At 43.1% G+C, this 22,290-nt stretch overlaps 1 protein-coding gene across 2 annotated transcripts; it reads right to left on the bottom strand.

Moving 5' to 3' along the window:
• Positions 1-207: 207 nt before the first annotated feature.
• Positions 208-19,290, bottom strand: LOC144679379 (uncharacterized). Of its 2 annotated transcripts, XM_078539740.1 has the most exons (7): positions 19,091-19,290; positions 14,519-14,776; positions 9,470-9,526; positions 8,053-8,106; positions 6,261-6,425; positions 4,012-4,312; positions 208-1,974 (listed from the first exon to the last, which is right to left on the bottom strand). In XM_078539740.1, exons 1-6 carry the CDS (start codon positions 19,113-19,115, stop codon positions 4,044-4,046), a joined length of 828 nt encoding a protein of 275 aa, XP_078395866.1. In that variant the 5' UTR covers positions 19,116-19,290; the 3' UTR covers positions 208-1,974; positions 4,012-4,043. The 2 variants fall into 2 exon arrangements, with proteins under 2 accessions (XP_078395866.1, XP_078395868.1); XM_078539742.1 differs by lacking the exon at positions 6,261-6,425 and having other exon boundaries at positions 19,091-19,259.
• Positions 19,291-22,290: the final 3,000 nt, after the last annotated feature.

Genomic DNA, 22,290 nt, shown 5'->3' with positions numbered 1-22,290 from the left:
TGATTAGGCATGTCAATAGGATGAGATGGCTGATCCGAACTCACCCAAAGTCAAAATAATAAGCATTTAAGGAGCTTAACGTACATGGTGCTGGAAGTCAGAGGAAATTGTGTGACAGTTTTGGTGTAATGTGATAGTAGCTTGTCCATCACTCTTCTGAGGTCATATATCACATGATCCATATCAGAAAATTAAACACGTTTCCAGTTTGACAGTAACTTGTATATTTTATATATTTAAAATATATACATAAAAATGAAAACAAAAGTTAACTTTAACATTCAACAGTTAAAACAGCTTATAAAGTGCATCCATTTATGGAGAACAGTGACTTATATGCAAATACTTTTCCTCATCTAATTGGCAATACAGTGGATCAAGTGCTGGGGAGTGAATGTTCGGTGCCCTGGTGCAGAGCCAAACATGGGTTTGTGTTCAACACGGATCAACTTTAGTTTGAGCGTTTTCAAATTGGAGAATGCTGAGTAGAAGATGCAGCATCTCCTTGCGAGGTCATGCATTCTTACTGAGATTTTAGGCACCATACATCAGATTAAAAGACCATCCATTTTGGTGGAATCCCATTTTACTCACAATCACCCCAGCATATTTTCCAGAGTCAGAGTCATTTAAGAGTGAGATTAGACACTTCCCAAGAAGGACAGGACAGTTCACATAATAGTACAGTGCTGAAGGAGGCCATTTGGCCCATCCAGTCTGTGCCAACTCTTCGAAGGGCAATTCAGTTAGCCTTGCTCTCCTGCTTTTTCCTCATATCTCTACAATTTTTTCTCTTTCAAGTATTTATGCAATTGCCTTTTCAAGGCTACTATTGAATCCATATTCATCGCCCTATCAGTGGTGCAGTCCAAATTCTGACCACGTTGCATAATTGCCTCTGGTTTTGTCAACTACCTTAAATCTATGTCTTCTGGTTATCGCATCTTCAGCGTTGGAAAGTTTCTCCCAATCTAAATCCTTCATGATGTTAAAGCTCTCTTAGCCTTCTCTGCTCTAAAGAGAACCCAACTTTTCTAGTCTATCCAGGTGACTGAAAACCCCCCCCACCCCACCCCACCCTGGAAGCATTCCAGTAAGACTCTTCCGTAAACTTCTCATTCTTCCGAAGAGTGGTACCACATAAGATGTTAGAAAGAATGCTTGTCTAAAATTGCAGATAGAACAGGATTCCATCAAAATCTGGCCTTTGTATTAAAGTGGAATGTATTATTCTTTAAAATTAGGAATTTCCCGGTGCTGGGGAGTTGTACGTGATTTAATTTCCTTTGGAGCCTCGAACATTTAGTTCTCCCGCTACCCTCCACGTGTCGTAGAAATCACAGTTCCCGTCATCTCAGTAGTTAGAATGCCATACTTAGATGAGGGAGATAACATTGTACAAAAGTGCCAAGACTTACAAAGCCGATGGTACAACCAAGGAAATGAGCAAACCTGTATCTTAAAACAAACACAAGAATAGGCACAGAAGTAGGTCATACGGTCCCTTGAATCTGCTCCACCATTCAATAAGATCATGGCTGATCTTTTACCTCAACTCCACTTTCCTGCACTATCCCCATATCCCTTAGTTTCCACAATTCAATCAATCTCAGTCTTAAATGACTGAGCATCCACAGTCCTTTGAGGTAGAGAATATTGTTATTTAACACCTTGAAGCACCGAAACAGGCCATTCGGCCCATCAGATCCACACTGGTGTTTCTGCTCTACACAGGTTTGTGACCACCATGCTATTGAACAGTTTCCAGAATCCACATTGTCAATGATCTGTAACAAAATGTTTTGCAATAAGATATGAAAATAACATGAAACCCCACCATTCCCCCTAGGTTTGGTTGATAGTTAATGATGGCTGAGTTTGACCTGCTGTTACAAGCCATGGTAAGTGTTGGCTCGCACTTGGCCATGCTGCTCGTGATGTAACAGTTTCTTCAAAAAGTTACAGAATTTCTTGCTGAAAAGAAAAAAAAAACTCTGTAAATTTCGGAGATAAATCACATTAATTCGCACTGATAGATCTCACTGTAATTGGTGTCCCTGATTCTCGATCCTTCCCTGAATGGGAACAGTTTTTACCTATCTACTCTTCATAATTTTGAATATATCTATCAAATCTCCTCTTTATTAATAATATAATTAACAATACTTGAAATAAAAGTACATTTTAGCCGCATGCAGTTTCCTTCAGGCTCGTCCTCAGGTTTTCCCTCTGGAGGGGTTTCTTCACCTTCAGCTGCTAACCTAGGTACAGTCATGGGGTACGCCTGCTAACCTAGATACAGTCATGGGGTACGCCTGCTAACCTAGGTACAGTCATGGGGTACGCCTGCTAACCTAGATACAGTCATGGGGTACGCCTGCTAACCTAGGTACAGTCATGGGGTACGCCTGCTAACCTAGATACAGTCATGGGGTACGCCTGCTAACCTAGGTACAGTCATGGGGTACGCCTGCTAACCTAGGTACAGTCATGGGGTACGCCTGCTAACCTAGGTACAGTCATGGGGTACGCCTGCTAACCTAGGTACAGTCATGGGGTACGCCTGCTAACCTAGGTACAGTCATGGGGTACGCCTGCTAACCTAGATACAGTCATGGGGTACGCCTGCTAACCTAGGTACAGTCATGGGGTACGCCTGCTAACCTAGATACAGTCATGGAGTACACCTGCTAACCTAGGTACAGTCATGGAGTACACCTGCTAACCTAGATACAGTCATGGAGTACACCTGCTTACCTAGATACAGTCATGGGGTACACCTGCTAACCTAGATACAGTCATGGGGTACACCTGCTAACCTAGATACAGTCATGGAGTACACCTGCTAACCTAGATACAGTCATGGGGTACACCTGCTAACCTAGATACAGTCATGGAGTACACCTGCTAACCTAGATACAGTCATGGGGTACACCTGCTAACCTAGATACAGTCATGGGGTACGCCTGCTAACCTAGGTACAGTCATGGGGTATGCCTGCTAACCTAGGTACAGTCATGGGGTACACCTGCTAACCTAGATACAGTCATGGAGTACACCTGCTAACCTAGATACAGTCATGGGGTACGCCTGCTAACCTAGGTACAGTCATGGGGTATGCCTGTTAACCTAGATACAGGCTCATCCTGACTGTGCAATCGTGTACAATGGCCACATCTCTCTATGTTTTTAGATGATCACACAAAGTCAAATTTACATTGTGTGTCAAAATTCTTCCAACTTGCCACTGTATAACACTGTCCACTGGTTCTCAAACAACATATAGGGCTGGATTTTACGGTCCCCTGCCAGCAGGTTTGAAGGCAAGGGGAATGTAAAATCCAGTGGCTGGCTTGCCCTCCACCTACCCCCTGGCCCCTGCCTCCATTTTGGTTTTAGCAGCAGCAGGGTTGTTATTGGGTGGCTCGCCCGCCAGTGGGACAATTGAGGCCCTTAAGGGATTCAACCGGCAGCAGAAGAGGTCCACGCCACAGCCAGCCTGGCAGGTTTCCTTGCAGGGGTTAGTGTTGGGTGGGTGGGTCCCTCCTTAATGGGCCCTTTTCATTGGAAGGCCCTCCCTAGGTGTTACACCCCAGGTCTTCCCACCCCCATGGCCTCTCATGACCACCACCTCGCCCGCTCCCCCCCCACCCCCCCACCCCCCCCCCCCCCCCGTCCCTCCCACCAGGGCCAGGGCCAAGGCCTGCTAGCTAGGACCTTACAAGACCCCCAAACACGATCCAGGGGAGTTCACCTCCTCAAGCCCCAAGCGCAGTACCAGCAGTGACCACTGCTCCCAGTGGAGCTGCCAGTACTGGATAGCTGCAGGTTTCTGATTGGCCGGTAGCTCTCTGAGGTGGTATTTCCTGTCCCTGAGTGGTGGAAATCATGCCTCCAAACAGCAAAGCGACCATTAAAACACCTATGGGGACTTTTGTTTAGCCCAGGGACTGGGGAGGACCACAGCATCCCGTAAAATCTAGCCCATTGACACATTTTACAACCACTCACCTGCAGTGTTCGATTTGGTGCGCTACTTTTGGCTACCCTCTTTCATTTATTAACTGTTCTGCATCATCTTTCTCTTCACATTCATTTTCCTCATACTCTTCTTCCAGCTCCTTCTCCTCATTATCACCTTCGTCACTGGATTCTTCCACAACTGTGAATGTATTTCTGTTTCCAACAGTCATATTTCGTACTTTGCATCTGAGTATTTTGATGTCAGTTTCCGCTTGGACGGCTTCTGTGCTACTTGTGTTCTTTTCATTGGAACTCCCGCATGTGTGAGACTTCATGTCCAGAGCTTCTTCTAAAACAGAGAATTGAACCAAGGTCAATGTCTAGACATGTACTTTCCTGCATTCTTTTAACAGTTATTTTCCTGTTTATTTAAAGCAGGTGAATGATGTATTGAAATAACACAGTAATTTTTCGACAGTGCCTTACCAGAAGAAACGTACTCCCTTAACCTACCCGGTTCAGCCAAGTAACTAAGTAGTCTAAAAACAACTGGATATCTTATGTGCTGTGTATAGTTTGTGCTGACTGATACAATAATGTTCAAATGTTCAGTCTGTTTGGATAATGTTGCCTATGGAGATCTGACCCCATCAGATTCTAAATGAAACATAAAGGAACATCTCAGGGCAGCGTGCTGCTATTAATTCATTTTCTATTATTTTCACTTGATTATGAATGGCTGCTAGTCTAGCCTCTTGACTAAATGAAATGGTTCTGACTGTATAGAGCTCCTTTTTTAGCTTTGAAATATAACTATGGACCAGCAATAGAAGCACAAAGCAATTTACTTGTACTTCTTTCAGTTTAGTCCACTGCACAGGTATTTACTTCTCTCAATGCTGTCTCCTCACCTTGGGGAGACCAAACGCAGACTAGGTGACCGCTTTGGGGAAGACCTGAGCTCAGTCCGCAAGCATGACCCTGACTTTCTGGTCACTCGCCATTTCAATTCACCATCTTAACTTCATGCTCACATTTCTGTCCTTGGCCTGCTGCATTGTTCCATGAAGCCCAACGCAAACTGGAGCAACAACACCTCATCTTCCGACTAGGCACATTCCGGCCTTCCGGCTTCAACCTCCAGTTTAACAACTTCAGACCAATGAACTCTGTGCTCCAGTTTGATCTTTTTTTCCACCCAGTGCCAGTTTGTATTTTGTTTTCATGTTTTTGCTTTCAGAGCTGACCTTTACTCTGTTTTCACACCTATTCTGGACCTCTGCTTTGTTTCTCTACTACTACCACTCCCTACACCTTTTGTTTCATGACATCTTTGGTATTTAATCTCACCCTCCATCTAACATATCCCTGACCTTCCCCTGACTCCCCTCCCCCCTTTTTCAAAGGCATAAAAGCCATCACCTTTCCACCTCTCTTCAGTTCCAAAGAAGAGTCATCTTGGACTCGAAACGTTAACTCTGCTTCTCTCTCCACAGATGCTGCCAGAGCTGCACTGAGTTTTTCCAGCACGTTCTGTTTTTCTTTCCGATCTCCAGGCCAGATTTTTACATTGGGTGTGCGGGGGGCGGGCCCGACACGCCAGCACGTAAAATGACGCGCGATGACATCGGCCGTGCGTCCCGGCGTCATCGCGCTGTCTCGCGATATTTCATTCGGCTGCGCGCCCGCCGATAGTTGAAAGGCCTATTAAGGCCATTAACAAGGTAATTGAGTTGAATTTTATGCTGCCCGTCCAACCTCATGGTTGGCGGGCAGGCGAAAAGGCCAAGAGGCCTTTACGTTTTTTAGGAAGCCTCATCCACGAGAGGGATGAGGTTTCCTGAAGCTTTTGTGGATAAAAGCTTTTCCTGAAAAATAAAAACATGTCCCATCGCGCGTGACACACAGTCACACGAGGGGATATGCTTCCTTATTACATTAATTTATTTTTTTCAAAAGCGCTTCAATCTCCCTGAGGCAGCTCCGTGCCCCAGGGAGATTGAAGCGCTCTTTCACACGCATGCCCCGACTCTCCCCCCTGCCCACCCGCCCGCACTATGGCTGCAGCGCTACGGCTCGTGTATTACGCTGGGCGTGCCTTATGTGCAGAGCCGATCGCGCGCAGCAGTCCGCTCCGCAATCGCCCACCTGCCCGCCCGCTCCCGCCGAGCCCGCCAGACGCAGGAAAAATCCAGGCCCCCAGCAGCCACAGCATTTTGTTTTTATCCCATTCCTTTAAATCCCAGATAGAAGAAGTGGAGAAATCAACGTTCGGGGCAAGGAGTGATGACACATACCATGTTCTGGGTTTGTACTGGATGTTGGTTCCACAAAGTTATCGGGATCAGATAATGACATCGCGCTCATAATGGACAGATTGTTGTTCGAACCAAAGATGCAATTGTTTAGATTTGAGTTGCAGATACAGATCTTGCAGATCACTGGAAAGTGGGAGTGTCCTTCTAGGGGTAAAAATAGAAACTTAACAACTCAGCTGACCAGCTCATATTTGACCACAGATCATGTCTCATTTTGAAAGGACTAATGTGAGGAAAATATGAATTAAGGAAAGGTGGCGTAACTTCACATGACTTGGGTATTTTTGGTGGTTTTCTGCCAAAATTACTGAGGATGATCAGGAGATCCTTCGTGGAAATTCTGCTTCAATATTTCTGAACAGTAGACCTTTTCTAGCAGAATTAGAAACCGCTTTCTACTTTTTATTGGCAAAATACTCTTCAGCATCTTCACTCCTTTACCCCAGGAAACCAAGTGGGCATTTTAAATCACTGGTGGGGCTTAGCTACTGAGGTCCTACTCCCTCCTCGCAGGTTCCGATTTTTAACATTCCGTTCTGAGCAGGTGAAAAGGCCACCCAACAGACATCGGCAGGGCCTTCTTTATTATGCATGTCCCCAGACCCCTTGAGCCTGCTCCGCCATTCAATAAGATCAAAGTGGACTTCTACCTCAACACCACTTTTCCCGCCTTATTCCCATAATGAGGCCCATGGCCCATTTTCGGGCAGATTTCGGGGCTCCTGGTTGGGTCACAACTCAGTGTCCATCGGCGGTTATAGACCTGAAACGGACCATAACCAACTTCCGGCCCACCTGCCAAGCCTGCTTGTAGATTTTAATTCACTTTCTTTTTCTTTTTTTATGCTTTTTTAAGTACATCACTGAAATGTGGCAAAGTGTGGCAACTGAAGGTTAAGGGGCTTAAATCAGACCTTTCATATACAGTCCAGCTAATCTCTAATGATAACATGGGCCAGGATTTTCCACTCGTTGGGCAGGCTCGGTGGGAGCAGGCGGGAGCGGCCATGGAGCCGACCACCGCCTGTGATCGGCTCCGCACCGCGATTTCATGCAGGAGGGCCAATTAAGGCCCACCATGCGTGGATCGTGAGTGGTAGCACTGAGCGCTACCTGTGCGGGCAGGGGGGAGAAGAGGGAGAGTCGGGTCCAGCGCGCAGTTCGCGCTTTTTGGAAAAATTAATAAAGAGCAGAGAAACTAAATGAAACATATCTCCTCATGTGACTGTGTCACATGAGATGGGCATGTTTCTAAGTTCAAATGAAATGTTTCATTTAATTTGTAATAGCTTCAGGAAACCTCATCCCGCTCGTGGACGAAGTTCGCTGAAAAACCTAAAGGCCGCTTGGCCTTTTCGCCTGCCCCCTAAGGTTGGACGGGCAGTGTAAAATTCAGGTTAATTACCTGGTTAATGGCCTTAATAGGCCTTTTAATTATCGGCAGGCGCGCAGCCGACTCTGGCACGCACCTGCCGAACGAAATATCGCGTGACTTCATCGTGCGTCATTTTACGTTCCGGCGTGTCGGGTGCGTGCCTGCATGCCGAATGTAAAATTCTGCCCATGGTGTCTGAAACATTACATTTAGCTGTTACTCTGAATTATTCTATTTACAACTTCAATGCTCCCCTGTGGTGAAGTAGTCTAAATAGGTTTTGGAGGTCAGATTGCTCAGTTTTGATTCATTGATGTTTTACACTAATGTAACATCTGGACTGTGACATCTGCAGAGCAAACATTTCAAAATGTTTAAATAAGTTAGGAAACTCACTTTGAGACAACGATGCTTCTACAGTACTTTGCGGCTTTGAAACAAGAGGTTTTGCTGTAGAAAAAAAAATGACAAATCAGAAACTGTCCTTTTATGCATTCTCTGTTCCATCAGCCAGCATTTGTGTCATTCCTGTTGTAGTTTTAATTTTACTCCCTGAGCTGTCCTTCTCTAAACCCTTCCACCTCCGCTTCTCCTCCTGCTTTAAAAGCATTCTCACAACCCATTGTTAGAAATCCTGATTCTGTCATCCTCCCTTAACTCTCCCATCCAGGCTCAATGTCATTTCTCTATCTGATTCCATTAGTGAAGTGCCTGGAGACAGTTTTATGTTCAATTCACCGTATAAATAAGTGCACCAATCTAACTATTCATTGCATATATCAATATACATTAATAATGCTGAAATGAAAGACAAGTTGCTGAATTTTTTTGTCTTGCACTCATCAGGACAAATGCAAGGATGCCAAATTTCAAACTATCACAACAATTTATACTACAAGAGGAAAGGGTGCTGATTGGTTGGCTGCTAGACTCTGTTTGCTTTCTCCATGGCAACGCCTCTGCCAAAGAGTAACTTTAGGCTTCCTAAGCTCCTGGGTAATTTTAAAAAAAGTCCATGGTTCCCCTCATGCCACAACATGCATCTTTTGTCATCGACAGGTTCCCCCCTCGGAAATAAGCCTGATTGAGTTCCAGCTGGGCAAGGAGAGCTTGGGACAGGCCACAGGAGTAGGTAGGTCTGATCCACAACCATAGAGGAAGGGAGGGACTCCAAACCTGGGGAAGTCTGATCTGTGAACCCAGCAGCAGAACTGATCCTGGGGATCTGCTCCTGGATCATGTATGTGGGGGACTCTGATGGGGAAAACTGGGGGTGTGGGGGGGTGGGTGGGGCAAGGGCAAGCACTCCCACTCTTCCTGGCCTACAAACAGTGCTGTAAAAGAACTTTGCTCTGCCCCAAAACTGTCCTTGCCTCCCTTCTGCTGTCGGGTTTCCCAGTGGCTATTATAAAAACCTTTTGGGAGCAGGAAAGCTTTTGGCCGTCTACCCTGCCTCCACAAAGCCCAGAAGTAGGAGTTGGAGTTGGATTGTGGTTGGGTTTCAGATTTCAATTTAACATCTATCCTGACCCTAACCCACCTGTTTTGGGATGTTAAAATTCAGCCTTTTATCTCTTAAAAATTATTTCTATTGGAACAAAGTTCCAAAGAAGATCCTTACTTGAAGCATTAACCTGTCTTTCTCTTTTTAGACGCTGAAGGACCTTATGTTTTTTGTTCTTCCATTTTATACTTTGAACTGGTTTAAAATATTTGATCTTCCCACTGAGCTTTACTGCAAACTGCTTAAGCTAACTAAGGACAATTGAAGCTTCAATTCTGACAGTATCTTGAGACATCAATAAGTACTTACTGGAAGGAGCTAACCCCAGTAATGAAGGTGCTTGTGGAGTGTGACCAGTAGAATTAACTGTATAAGAACCAAAAGAGAAAGGTTAGTTAAACTCAGTATCAATATTTCACTATAATTAAAACAAGTACAATTCCACCTATTTAAGATAACTCAAAGCAACAATATAAATTGTTGTTCCCTTTGAAATTTGGTATTCTTGCATCTGTCCCGATAAGGGCAAGACGAAAAGCTTCAACAGCAGGTCTCTTCTTTTCAGCAAAAGCAACATCAAATTACTGAAATTAGGTTTACACATTTTCATCATTGAAATCTCATAGCAACAACAACTAGCATTGATATAACACCTTTAAGGTAGTAAAAATGCCCAGAGTGCATTCCTGGAGTGTTAGCAAACAAAATTTGGCTCTGAGCCAAAATATAAAAACAAAAAACTGCAGATGCTGGAAATCCAAAACAAAAATGGAAACAGAAATACCTGGAAAAACTCAGCAGGTCTGGCAGCATCGGCGGAGAAGAGTACAGTTGACGTTTCGAGTCCTCATGACCCATTCTGTTGAAGGGTCATGAGGACTTGAAACGTCAACTGTACTCTTCTCCGCCGATGCTGCCAGACCTGCTGAGTTTTTCCAGGTATTTCTGTTTCTGTTTTTGTTTTGGCTCTGAGCCACATGCTGTTTATGCCATTGTGATGCAATGAAGCACACATTGTCAGTCCCACGTTGTACTCTGTTGTAAGCACATGTAAAGTACAGGCACGGTACTGGTAGAAGGAAGGAATTACCTGACTGGGTGAATTTGCAGCACTAAATTATATAATTTGCTATGTTGGGCCACAGTTTGCTGTAGCAGGATATCTAACAGCATCTGCCATTAGTTAGATTTGCCCTTTCATGCCTAGGTTTGCAAATTCTTTTGGGTGACAAGTTACTAAAAGCGGGAGATAGTAAATCGCAGTGAGAAATCAGGCATCTGGGACCTGAGTGAACAGAACAAAGAACAGTCTAACTCCTGAACTAGTCCAATTGAATGAAGCACTGCGGAACTAACAGCACAAGGACAAAGAACGAAGTGTAAATTAGAATAGGTGAATTCAATGTTAGATCAGGTGCAGCATGAGAAAAATGAGGGGGACAGAAAGATTGGATTATGAAAAAAAGAGGCTGAAAGGGAAAGTTTAAAAAATTGACATTTTAAAATTTTACGTTTTAAATCTCCAACAATTAAAACCTTAAAGAATGGCAGTTGTAATAGCTATTTTCACTGCCAGAGAGCTTGATTGGTAGTAATTAACATGTATCATGCCCTTAAGAAGGTACTTAGACTGAAATGGATAAGACTTGCTTTATTTAACACACAAATACAGCAAGTTCACACTGCATTTAATGTTGTGGCAGACACTGAGATGTGGGTGCTATATAGTGACAGAGTGGCACAAATGGACAACTTTTGAATATTTGAGTTTAACCATGCATCAGCCCCTCACCCCAAGTTATACCATTTGCAGATAAATAACAGTGCATGTCATTAGCCTCGCCATTACTTTGACAACAAATTATGCCTCATTATATTACATTACACAGTACTATATTAGAATGCCTGCCACTCATCATAGAACACTGAGCACACAGTTGCTAAATGGTTTCACGGGGGTCAACTGTGACATTTAGTTACCAATGAATCTTGGCAGCTCTGTTAATCTATCATTAGTTTCCTAGGATAGTCCTTGTGCATGCCCGAGGCATACTTCACAATTCCCAGTTTATAACTGGTAAATGTTAATGGCTGAAATCATATAGGGCCCTGGAAATAACAGGCTCTTAAATAACATTGTGCCTGCTTTCATTTTGTTACGCAGCGAGTGGTTAGGATCTGGAATGCACTGCCTGAGTATGTGGCGGGGCAGATTCAATTGAGCTGGCATGTACACAATGGGCCGAATGGACTCCTTCTGTGCTGCAACCATTCTCTTCTGTTTATATCCAGCATTTTCCATTTCTCGAACAGCAAAGGAACTTAAGTTATCTTGAGAGAGTATGAGTTAAAATAAAATTAGCTAATAGTTGAATAAAGAGCATCAAATTCATTGCAGTGGAATTGCAGCTGATCTGTGACCAGTGACTACAATCGCCATTCCACAGAGAATACTTCAAAACTAATGAAGGTGCTTCCAACTTGTTGCTATGAAAAAGAAACTTCAAAAGCTCTCAAATATATTCCACAGTTGAGACTAATTCAGTCCCCTTGACTGTGATTTTCTTTCCATTCATTCACATTTTGTTAACATTTGGTATTAAATTACTGAAAAGGTTTAGAGACCACTAAACAGCAATAAGATCGCAGGGAGATTCTCAAAACCTATATCATGATATATAAACCGGCTCCCATAGGCACAAAGTGGTTATTGATGGTTGCAGGTCTGTTTGTAGTCAAGTTACCAGCATCTCCTTTTGGGACTTGCTTTTCACTATCTTTATTAATGACCTAAATGTAACGGTTGGGGAAACACTCAGTATGTTTGTGAATGATGTGCAAGTGTTAAGAATGTAGATGAGAATAAATTCTCTGAGCAAATCCTGAGGCAATGGGAGACTAGACCCACGTTTAGCAAATGACATTTAACTTGGCTAAGATAGCATGATGTATGCGGCATTTTCAATGCTAAATATACAGAGTAAAGTTCTGAAGGATATAAAGAAGGAAAGAGATCTTGGTATTATTGTACATAATGCCCTTAGTTTCATGATCAGTGGCAGGAAGCATTAGCTAAAGTAATTAGAATATTAGGTTTAATTGACAGGGCTCTTGTATGGTAGATGATATAAAGGCATTATAAAAGATTCAGCGAAAGGTTATTTGAATGATATTCATCTTAAAACACCTTAGTTAGCCAGTTAGCCATCTCTATATGTACTAGAGAAACAAAGACCCCGAGAGGATCTGGTAGAAGTGTTTAAAATAACAAAGGGACTAGGCTAGAACTAATCTGCCAATTAAATAGGTCAGGAAGAGCCAGGAAACATGCTTTTAAGTTGCTTTTGGGTCAAACAAGGTTGGGTATCAGGATGTTCTTCTTTTTCCAGACAATACTTGACCTATGGAACCAGCTGCTGGCTCATGCAATGGGCATGGATTGACCACATAACTTAAATAGAGAGCTAGACCAGTTCTTGCTTGGGTTGGAGATCATGTCATACAAAAAGTGGTTGGAATAATAACAAATATAAATCTTGGTAATTGTGTTCTCCTGTTTTGATCATTTAAGGCAGTCAAAGAGGGAACTTCTCAATTCCACAACAGCCCCCCTCCCCAGCTCCTGAAAATGGTTTCAAGGCATTTTAAATTCAGCTTTTTGCCTCTTCTGGGAGATCAAATGGCTGTTGGCAGGTATTGGCTGTCGTGTGTCATGATGCTTAGGACAGGCTGGATATATTCCTGTCCATTGTTGTTCGTATATTCACATTTATATTTTCTATGGCCCACACCAAAGCCTCTACCTGACTAACTTCTGGTCCATTTAGAATCCTACCATTTAAGATTTATTTCCTTTCCCTATTCTTATTTTAATTATTTTACATTGCGCTGCATGTGTCACCTATTTTCTCATCCTGCAGCCAACCCATCTGTGCCACAATTCCTCAACCCTTCCCCCATTTGGCATCAACATTAAATTCCAATATTGTTCCCTCAGCTCAGAAGTCAAGATCATGGCCAGGATTTTAACATTCGGTGTGCGGGGGTGGGCCCGACACGTTGGAAGGTAAAATGGTGTGCGATGTTGCGTTCGGAGGGCGCTCGCTGGAGTCGGCTGCATGCCCGTCGATAATTAAAAGGCCTATTAAGGCCATTAGCAACCTCATTAACTTGAAATTTATGCTGTCCGATCAGCCTAATGGTTGGCAGGCAGGCGAAAAGGCCAAGTCTTTTTAGGAAATGGAATAAAAAAATTTTTGAAAAATAAAAACATGTCCCATCTCATGTGACACACAGTCACATGAAGGGGGGGACATGTTCCATTAAATCTTTTATGTTTTTAATAATTTCTTTAAAAAGCGCTTCAATCTCCTTGAAGCAGTTCCGTGCCTCAGGGAGATTGAAGCGCTCTTTCAGGTGCACATGCAAAAGAGCGCTGGACTCGACTCTCCCTCCTCCCTCCGCCCGCACCAGTAGCGCGCTACCGCTCGCAATCCACGCTGGGAGGCCCAAGGGCGTGAAATCACGGTGCCGAGCCGATCGGGGGGAGGGGGGGCGGTGGTCAGCTCCACGGCCGCCCCCTCCTGCTCCCACCGAGCCCGCCCGAAGCGGGAAATATTTAGGCACATTTATCTATACGGTACAGCAACAAGTTGCATTTATATCACGCTGTTAATGTAGAAATCCATCCCAGATGTGTGATGCAAAACCGAGCTGAGAAAAAGGCAGCAAAGTTTAGGAGAGACGATCAAAAGTTTGGTCAAAGATGTGGGTTTGAAGGAGAAGAGTGCGCTGGAGAGGCAGCACGGTTTTAGAGGAGTGGATTCCAGAGAGTGGACCTAGGTGCCTGGAGGAGCTGAGGAAGGGAATACAATACAAAAGTAAAAAAAATAACACTAATCATGTGCAAGACTTTAATCAGTCTACAGTTGGAGTAATATATACAGTGGTGGTCACTCATTAAAGAAAATTTAGAATAAAAGCAGATTTAAAAAATCCTAGAAATACACAGTGGCTCAGTCACTAACTATAAAGAGAAAGGACAGGATAATGTTTGCGATGTGTACCATTTATCAAAACGCAAAAAGTAAAAGTAAAAGATGGCCAGCACTTTAATAAAGCAGGAAAAGCGAAGGGAAGACAGCTAAAGGGGCAAAATAACAAATACCCAGATCATAACTTGGAAGGGTGGAGGAACAGAGTCTGAACAAAAGGACTGATGTCAGTGAGGGCAGTGCCAGAAAGGTAGCAACACAAAGTTTAATTAAAAACAGAAAACGCTGAAAACATTCAGCAGGCCTGATAGCACCTGTGGAGAGAGAAACATTGTCAATGACCCTTTATCGGGACAATATTTACCTTGCTTTCCCGTTATTTCTTTGCTCAGATGTGGGTCAGACATTTCAAGCGCCTGAAAGAAGATGCCACAGGCTTTCTTCCCTTTTCGGAGGACAGCAGAAAGTAGCTCAGATGCTTTTGAAAGCATTTCAGACTTGGAGCTGATGACATTAAGTTCATATTGGCTGAGAATCCGGGTGCTATACAGGAAATATGTGATCTGCTCAACCAATGTAGGGGACATCGATGTACTGAGTGCGTAGTAATGTCGCCGCAAATCTATCATATCAATCACAAATAAAAAGTACAGTCATTAGCTTAAAAAAACATTACACAGGAAAACTAAATGATAACATTTAGAACAACAACTTGCATCAATACAAGGCGTCTCATGGGAGCAAAGTCAATCAAAATTTGCCACCAGGCCACATCATCTTATCGTGTCCACGGACAGTCTACACATGGCCCAGCCAGAACTGGACACATTTTTGCGCCTTGTTGTTGAATAAGGTAGAAGCGTTCACGTCACAGTCCTGTCTCAACCAATTCTACCACCACCACGCACAGCAAGTAGTGTATACAACATGTTGTACCGCTGATTTGATCAAGTACCAACATCATGCCTGAAGACGGAAGTTGTCGATTGTCAAAAACACGGGTCTTTTTCAAGACCGGCATTGACTGTTCTATCTGCTAACATTGAAGGGTTCTCTGTAGCTAACAAAACCAGGCCACATAAGGAGATATTAGAACTGTTGGCCAGAAACTTGGTCAATGACGTAGGGTTTAAGGAGCCTCTTAAAAGTGGAAAGGTAGTGAGGAACAGACATTTACAGAGGGAATTTCAGAACATAAGGCTTTAGCAGCTGAAGCCACAGCTGTCATAAGGACATAAAAAATAGAAGCAGGAGTAGACCATATGACCCATAAAGCCTGTTCTGCCATCCAATACGATCATGACTGATCTTTGTCTTCAGCTCCACTTTCCCGCTTGCTCCCCGGATCCCTTGATTCCCTAAGAAGCCAAAAATCTGTCTACTTTAGCCTTAAATATAGTCAATGATGGAGGACCCACAACCCTCTGGGGTAGAGAATTCCAAACATTCACAGCCCTTGGAGTGGAGAAATTTCTCCTCATCTCAATCCTAAAGAATCACCCCTTTTCCTGAGATTGTGCCCCTGTGTTCTAGATTCCCCAGTCAGGGAAACCATCGTCTTAGTGTTTGACCTGTCGATGCCCTTCAGAATCTTGATGTTTCAATAAGATCACCTCTCATTCTTCTAAACTCCAGAGAATATAGGCCCAATTTAGTCAAACTTTGATCACAGGACAACCCTCTCATCCCAGGGATCAACGTAGTGAACCTTTGCTCTAACACCTCCAATTCAAATATATCCTTCCTTAAACATGGAGATTAAACTGTGCACAGTATTCCAGATGTGGTCTCGCCAAAGCCCTTGTTGCAAGTTTTGTACTCCAATTCCCTTGCAATAAAGGCCAACATGTCATTTGCCTTCCTAATTGCTTGTTCTACCTGCATACTGACTTCCTGTGTTCCTTGTATACCCAAGTCCCTCAGAAAACCAACATTTACAAGTTTCACACTTTAAAAAGAAATTATGCTTTTCCATTCTTACAACCAAGGTGAATAACTTCACACTTCCCCACATTATACTCCATCTGCCCTCTTGTTGCTCACTCACTTAACCTGTCTATAACTCTTTGCAGTTTCTTTGTGTCCTCCTCACAGTTTACATTCCCACCTAGCTTTGTGCTGTCAGCAAATTTAGATAGGTTACTCTCCATCTAAGTCATTAATATAGATTGTAAATAGCTGAGGCCCCAGCACTGATCCCTGAGGCACTCCACTAGTCACAGTCTGCCAACTTGAAAATGCTCTATTTATCTCTACTCTTTGCTTCCTGTCTGTTAACCATGGTCTGTCCATGCTAATATATTGTGCCCCCAATTCCACGAGCCCCTATCTTGCATATTAAGCTTTTCGTGGCACCTTATTGAATGCCTTTTGAAAATACAAGTATACAACATCTACTGGTTCCCTTTTATCAACCCTTCCAGTTACATCCTCAAAAAAGTCACATAAATTTGTCAAACACGATTTCCCTTTCGTAAAACCATACTGACTTTGTCTGATCATACCATGCTTTTCTGATTGCCTTGTTAAGATCTCCTTAACAGTAAATTTCAGCACTTTCCTGATGACTGATACCAGACTAATGGAGTGATGCAAATTGGGGATGCGCACAAGGCCAGAATTGAAGGAGTGCAGAGATCCTGGAGGGTTGTAGGACTGGAGGAAGTTACAGCAATAGGTATTCATTCAATGACAATTAGCAGTGTATACAAGGTAATTTAGTTGTAGGTCTCAGATGACCAATATAAGACTAACAATTTTCCTATGTTGTTGCAGCAAAGGTGTTATCTGTGCTGTGCAGTAGACTAGGGTTGATTATTGAATCTGTGGGGATGGATATTAAATTCTTTAGTTTTAATACATTAACTTTGTGAATAAGCAACAATTACAAAGTATTACATGCACAGAAACAGGCCATACCGGAGGATGTTTCCTCTTGTGGGAGAAACTAAAACTAGGGGACATCATTTAAAAATAAGAGGTCTCCCTTTTAAGATGGAGACAAGGAGGATTTTTTCCTCTCAGAGGGCTGTTAGGCTGTGGAATTCTCTTCCCCAGAAGGTAGCGGAGGCTGGGTCTTTAAGTTTATTCAAGGCTGAGTTAGACAGTTTTTGATAGACAAGGGTCAAGGGTTATTGGGGGCAGACAGCAAGCTGGAGCCAAGACCACAACCAGATCAGCCATGATCATATTGAATGGTGAAGCAGAATCAAAGGGCCAAATGGCCTACTCCTGCTCCTAAGTCCTATTACGTCCCTATGTTTTGGCAGTGAATTATTATGACCTGGAATGCACTGACTGAAAGGGTGGCAGAAACATACCTTTCAAAAGGAAACTGGATAAATGGGATTAATTGGATTGCTCCTTCAAAGAGCCATCACAGGGGCATGATGAGCTTAGTGACCTCCTTCGTCCTGTAAGATTCTGTGATTCTAAGTTTTATCACGAAAGGAATAAGACTTAAAGCCAAGAGGTGTTACACAATTGAAGGATAAATTTTTGTTCATTCTAGGGTTCACAGAGAACACAAAACAGATTTACTAGAATACTTTCTGATATGAGGAAACACAAATGTAATGGCCGTTGCCTCCAATCATTGCATCAAATCCTAAATCTTTGAACAAAACATGGATTTGAAAGTGCATTACATTGACAAATTGATAGGGCTACAATTGAACAATGAGGCTAAACTTGAAATCCACAACAGCAAAGAAAAACAGATGGAGGGTGATCTCGATGTGTGGCAATGCATCATGCTCTCTCAATCCATTTACTTAAAAACTTTCACTAGAACTTCAGTGTATTACTAAAACAATGATTTTTGCAACTAATGAGTTGCAATCCTCTTTTTAAGAGATGATCCCACCAAGCTATACCTTCTTGATTTTTTCTTATTTACCGCAACAACTTATATTCATATAAAAGTGTTCACTTAGAAAAATGTCAGTCTTTCTCACCATCCAGATCTTTAACACTAGGGTCAACAACAACTTACTGTTATATAATAGTGCCTTTAAACATAGAAAAATGCCCCAAGGTGCTATAGAGAAGCGTAGTCAGCCAAAAACTGACATGGATCCAAAGAGGGAAATATAAAGAGGGCTGACTAAAAACTTGGTCAAAGAGATGGGTTTTAAAGAGGGTCAAAGGGTGAGTTGTGAAAAGTTTAGAAAGAGAATTCCAAAGCTTTGAGCCCTGCCTGAGCTGCAGGAACAGCTGAAGGGAGTGGGGAATTCAGGAGATTTGGAGGACGTAGAATTCTCAGAGGGTTGTATGGACTGGATAACATTCCAGAGTCAGCGAGGGGACCGAGGCTGTGAAGGGATTTACACATGAGGATGAAAGTGTAAAAACTGAGGTGCTGGGAGACAGGGAGCCAATGTCTCCGGGACTCCACTAAAATAATAAGTAAATGGCCAGTCATCAAACTGCTGTAGTATCAATAGCGCCACATGGGCTACATTTTACATAGTGAATGGGTGAAGAAAAAAACCTAGCAATATGTTATTCTGTATCACTCGCATATCTTCAATTGGAGAAAAGAATACATTTTAATACATCGTCTTTGATGGCAGCAGAAATGCGATCTTTCTACCCTCTGCTGCACCTACATCATAGGATAAGAGACACCAGGTAACTTATTCTTCCCCCCACCCCGCATTGTAAACGTAAAAATAAAATGAAAAGACAAACTTCAGGAAAGCGCCTTTAGAGGCTCCACAGTTTGCCACAATCAATATGGTTTTCTGAAAAATTGCCAAGCTTCGTGCCATCGTATCTTTCCCTTAGGCAACACTTCAACAGCAGAGGCATCCCGAACATTTTTTTTTTAAATCCTTTTTTTTTTGCTGAACTACCAACGCTTCAGCCAGTAAACAAGCTTCAGACTTACTGTCAAGCACTTGTCTTCAATTGGCAATTGAATGAGAACTCTTACCGGACTGTGCCATCTCACACGACATGGCTTCACTGTCAGGTATCTGGGATTTTAGATGTCTTTAACTTTCTACTGAGGCTGATTTTTGTTCGGGTCGGGCGATTGGAAGTGAAGTCTGCTGCTCCGTCTTTTATCTTCCAGCAGTTTCCTCCGAGTGAAAGGTTCAGCCCCTCTTTTTCACTGGTTATTACACCCACATTGTACGTCACAGGGGAATCTCCGAGGATATCTTCCATACCAAGTGCAAAAAAATGTATTGTGTTTCCTTGTCCGGACACAGTTCGTCTTCCGGCAGCAGATTAAAGATTTTTTAAAAATTGAAGAATGTCAATCACATTGGCTGCCCATTTCCACCTCTGTCACATTACCCAGTTCCACTTCTGTCACATTACCCAGTTCCTCTGCCTCAGCTCAGCTGCTGCTGAAAGCCTCCCATGCCTTTATTTCCTCCAGACTTGACGATTTTAACTCACTCCTGGCCTGCGTCTGGTATTCTACCCTCTGTAAACTTGAGCTCATTCCAAGCTCTGCTGTTAGTGCCAAGTCCTGTTCCCCGATCACCCCAGTGCTCGCTGATCTACATTGGCTCCCAGTCAAGCAATGTCTCAGCTTTCAGATTCTCATCCTTGTTTTCAGATCCCTCCATGGCCTCGCTCCTCCCTATCTCTGTAATCTCCTCCAGCCCCATGACCCGCCGAGATTTCTGCACTCCTCTAATTCTGGTCTCTTGAGTATCCCCAATTTTAATTGCTCCGCCATTAGTGGCTGTGCTTTCAGCAAGACCCTAAGCTCTGGAATTCCCTCTCTGAACCTTTCTGCCTGTCTGACTTCTCGCTCCTCCATTAGGATACTCCTTAAAACCTCTCTCTTTGACCAAGCTTTGGGCCATCTGCTCTAATCTCAGTTTATGCGCTTCAGTGTCCAATCTTGCTTCATAATACTCCTCTGAAGCTCCTTGGGTTGTATTATTGCATGAAAGGCAATATAAATGCAAGTTGTTGTTGTAGTGTTTGGCGTGAGATTTGTTAATCATTATCGATTTAAACAATGTGATTTATGTTCATGCACCTCACAACTCCATCTAATTACATTGCTTCACTTTTGATCATTAATCTCACTGTTAACATCTTCTCTACAGTGACAGATCTGCAAAACCTTGGTTTACAGTCAGACTGAAAGCAAAATGACTTGCCAGGAAAGTCTTACACTACACTTTAGGATGAAACCCACAGTACCAAAAGACAGTCACAATCTACTAGTTCCAAATAGATGACCTCATGAAATCAGTTTTTAACAAGAGTTTTAAGAGTGAAGTGCCTACAGTTTTAACAACAGATTTTGGTAAATTAGCACAGACATTGTTGGAAACACTCACCAGATCAGGCAGACTTTGTGGAAAGAGAAGCACAGGAATTCCAAAGCAACAACATTTCATCAGAATCCTAGAAATCAGAATGACACAGCAGAGGAGGAAGCCATTCAGCCCATCATGCCTGTTCTGGCTCTTTAGTAGATCTAAAACAATTAATCCCTGCTCTTTCTTCAGCCATGTAAATGTTTCCCTCCAAGTATTTATCCAGTTCTCTCTTGAATGTTACTATTGAATCTTCTTCCACTGTTCTTTGGGGCATTCCAGATCACAACAATTTGCAGCATTAAAAAATTGGTCCCTCGCTCTTATTCTTTTGCCAATCACCTTAAATCTGTGTCCTCTGGCTAACGACCTCTCTGCGACTGGAAACCCTCCACATTTACTCCATCAAATTTACTCATCACATCGAAAATCTCCACCAAATCTCCTCTTGGCCCTTTCTGATCTAAGAAGAACCTCCTTTCCAATACACCCCACTCCCAGCTTCTCCACTCTCTACATAAAACTGAGATCCCTCATTCCTGATAAATCCCGGGTAAATCTCTTGTGCATCCTCTTCTAGGCTTTGATATCTTTCCTAATATGTGGTTCCCAGAATTGGACGCTATACACCAGTTGAGGTCTAACCAGTGTTTTATTAAGGTTTCGCATGAATTCCTTGCTTTTGAACTCCATTTCTTTATGAATAAACCTCAGGTTTTTAAAGAGCCTTCGCAATTTGCTCTACCACTTTCAAAGATATGCGTACAATTGACAATTGAATGAGAACCCTTACTGGATTGTCCCATCCCAAGAACACAAGAAAAAGGAGTAGGAACATGGCCCATTGAGCCTGCTGCATCATTCAATATGATCATGGCTGACCATGGGTTTCAACTCCACTTTCCTGCCCGCTCACCATATCCCAACATGGATATCCGACATCACTTCACTGTCAGATATCTGGGGCTTTAGATGTCTTTAACTTTCTACTGAAACTGATTTTATTCAGGCGGGGTTGTTGAAAGTGAAGTCTGCTACTCCCTCTTTCAACTTCCAGCAGTTTCTTCTGCGTGAACAGTCCAGCTCGTTATTGCTCGAAACACACTATGTCACAGGGGAATCCCCAAGGATGTGCCAGCCCTTAACATCGAGTGCAAAGAATGTATTGTGTTTCCTTGTCTGGACACAGTCCTATATAAGTTTGTTGTCCAGCAGCAGATTGTTAATGATTTTTAAAAAAATGAAGAATGTCAATTACATTGGCTGCTCATTTCCACCTCTGTCACATTACCCAGTTCCTCTGCCTCAGCTCAGCTGCTGCTGAAAGCCTCCCATGCCTTTCTTTCCTCCAGACTTGACGATTTTAACTCACTCCTGGCCTGCGTCTGGTATTCTACCCTCTGTAAACTTGAGCTCATTCCAAGCTCTGCTGTTAGTGCCAAGTCCTGTTCCCCGATCACCCCAGTGCTCGCTTATCTACATTGGCTCCCAGTCAAGCAATGTCTCAGCTTTCAAATTCTCATCCTTGTTTTCAGATCCCTCCATGGCCTCGCTCCTCCCTATCTCTGCAATCTCCTCCAGCCCCATGACCCGCCGAGATTTCTGCACTCCTCTAATTCTGGTCTCTTGAGTATCCCCAATTTTAATTGCTCCGCCATTAGTGGCTGTGCTTTCAGCAAGACCCTAAGCTCTGGAATTCCCTCTCTGAACCTTTCCGTCTGTCTGACTTCTCGCTCCTCCATTAGGATGCTCCTTAAAACCTCTCTCTTTGACCAAGCTTTGGGCCATCTGCTCTAATCTCAGTTTATGCACTTCAGTGTCCAATCTTGCTTTGTAATACTCCTTT

This window comes from Cetorhinus maximus, chromosome 4 (genome assembly GCF_964194155.1).
Source record: "Cetorhinus maximus chromosome 4, sCetMax3.hap1.1, whole genome shotgun sequence".
Taxonomy (NCBI): Eukaryota; Metazoa; Chordata; class Chondrichthyes; order Lamniformes; family Cetorhinidae; genus Cetorhinus; species Cetorhinus maximus.
This window is presented reverse-complemented; position numbering and strand designations above follow the sequence as displayed.

Excerpts from the sequence above, each read along its gene's own strand:
- LOC144679379 (XM_078539740.1), bottom strand. The coding sequence starts at position 19,115 with ATGTCGTGTGAGATGGCACAGTCCG. Across the intron at positions 9,527-14,518 it reads AGAAATAACGGGAAAGCAAG|TTAATTCTACTGGTCACACT; the intron begins GTAAATATTGTC and ends GTTCTTATACAG. Across the intron at positions 4,313-6,260 it reads CAGTACAAACCCAGAACATG|AAGAAGCTCTGGACATGAAG; the intron begins GTATGTGTCATC and ends TCTCTGTTTTAG.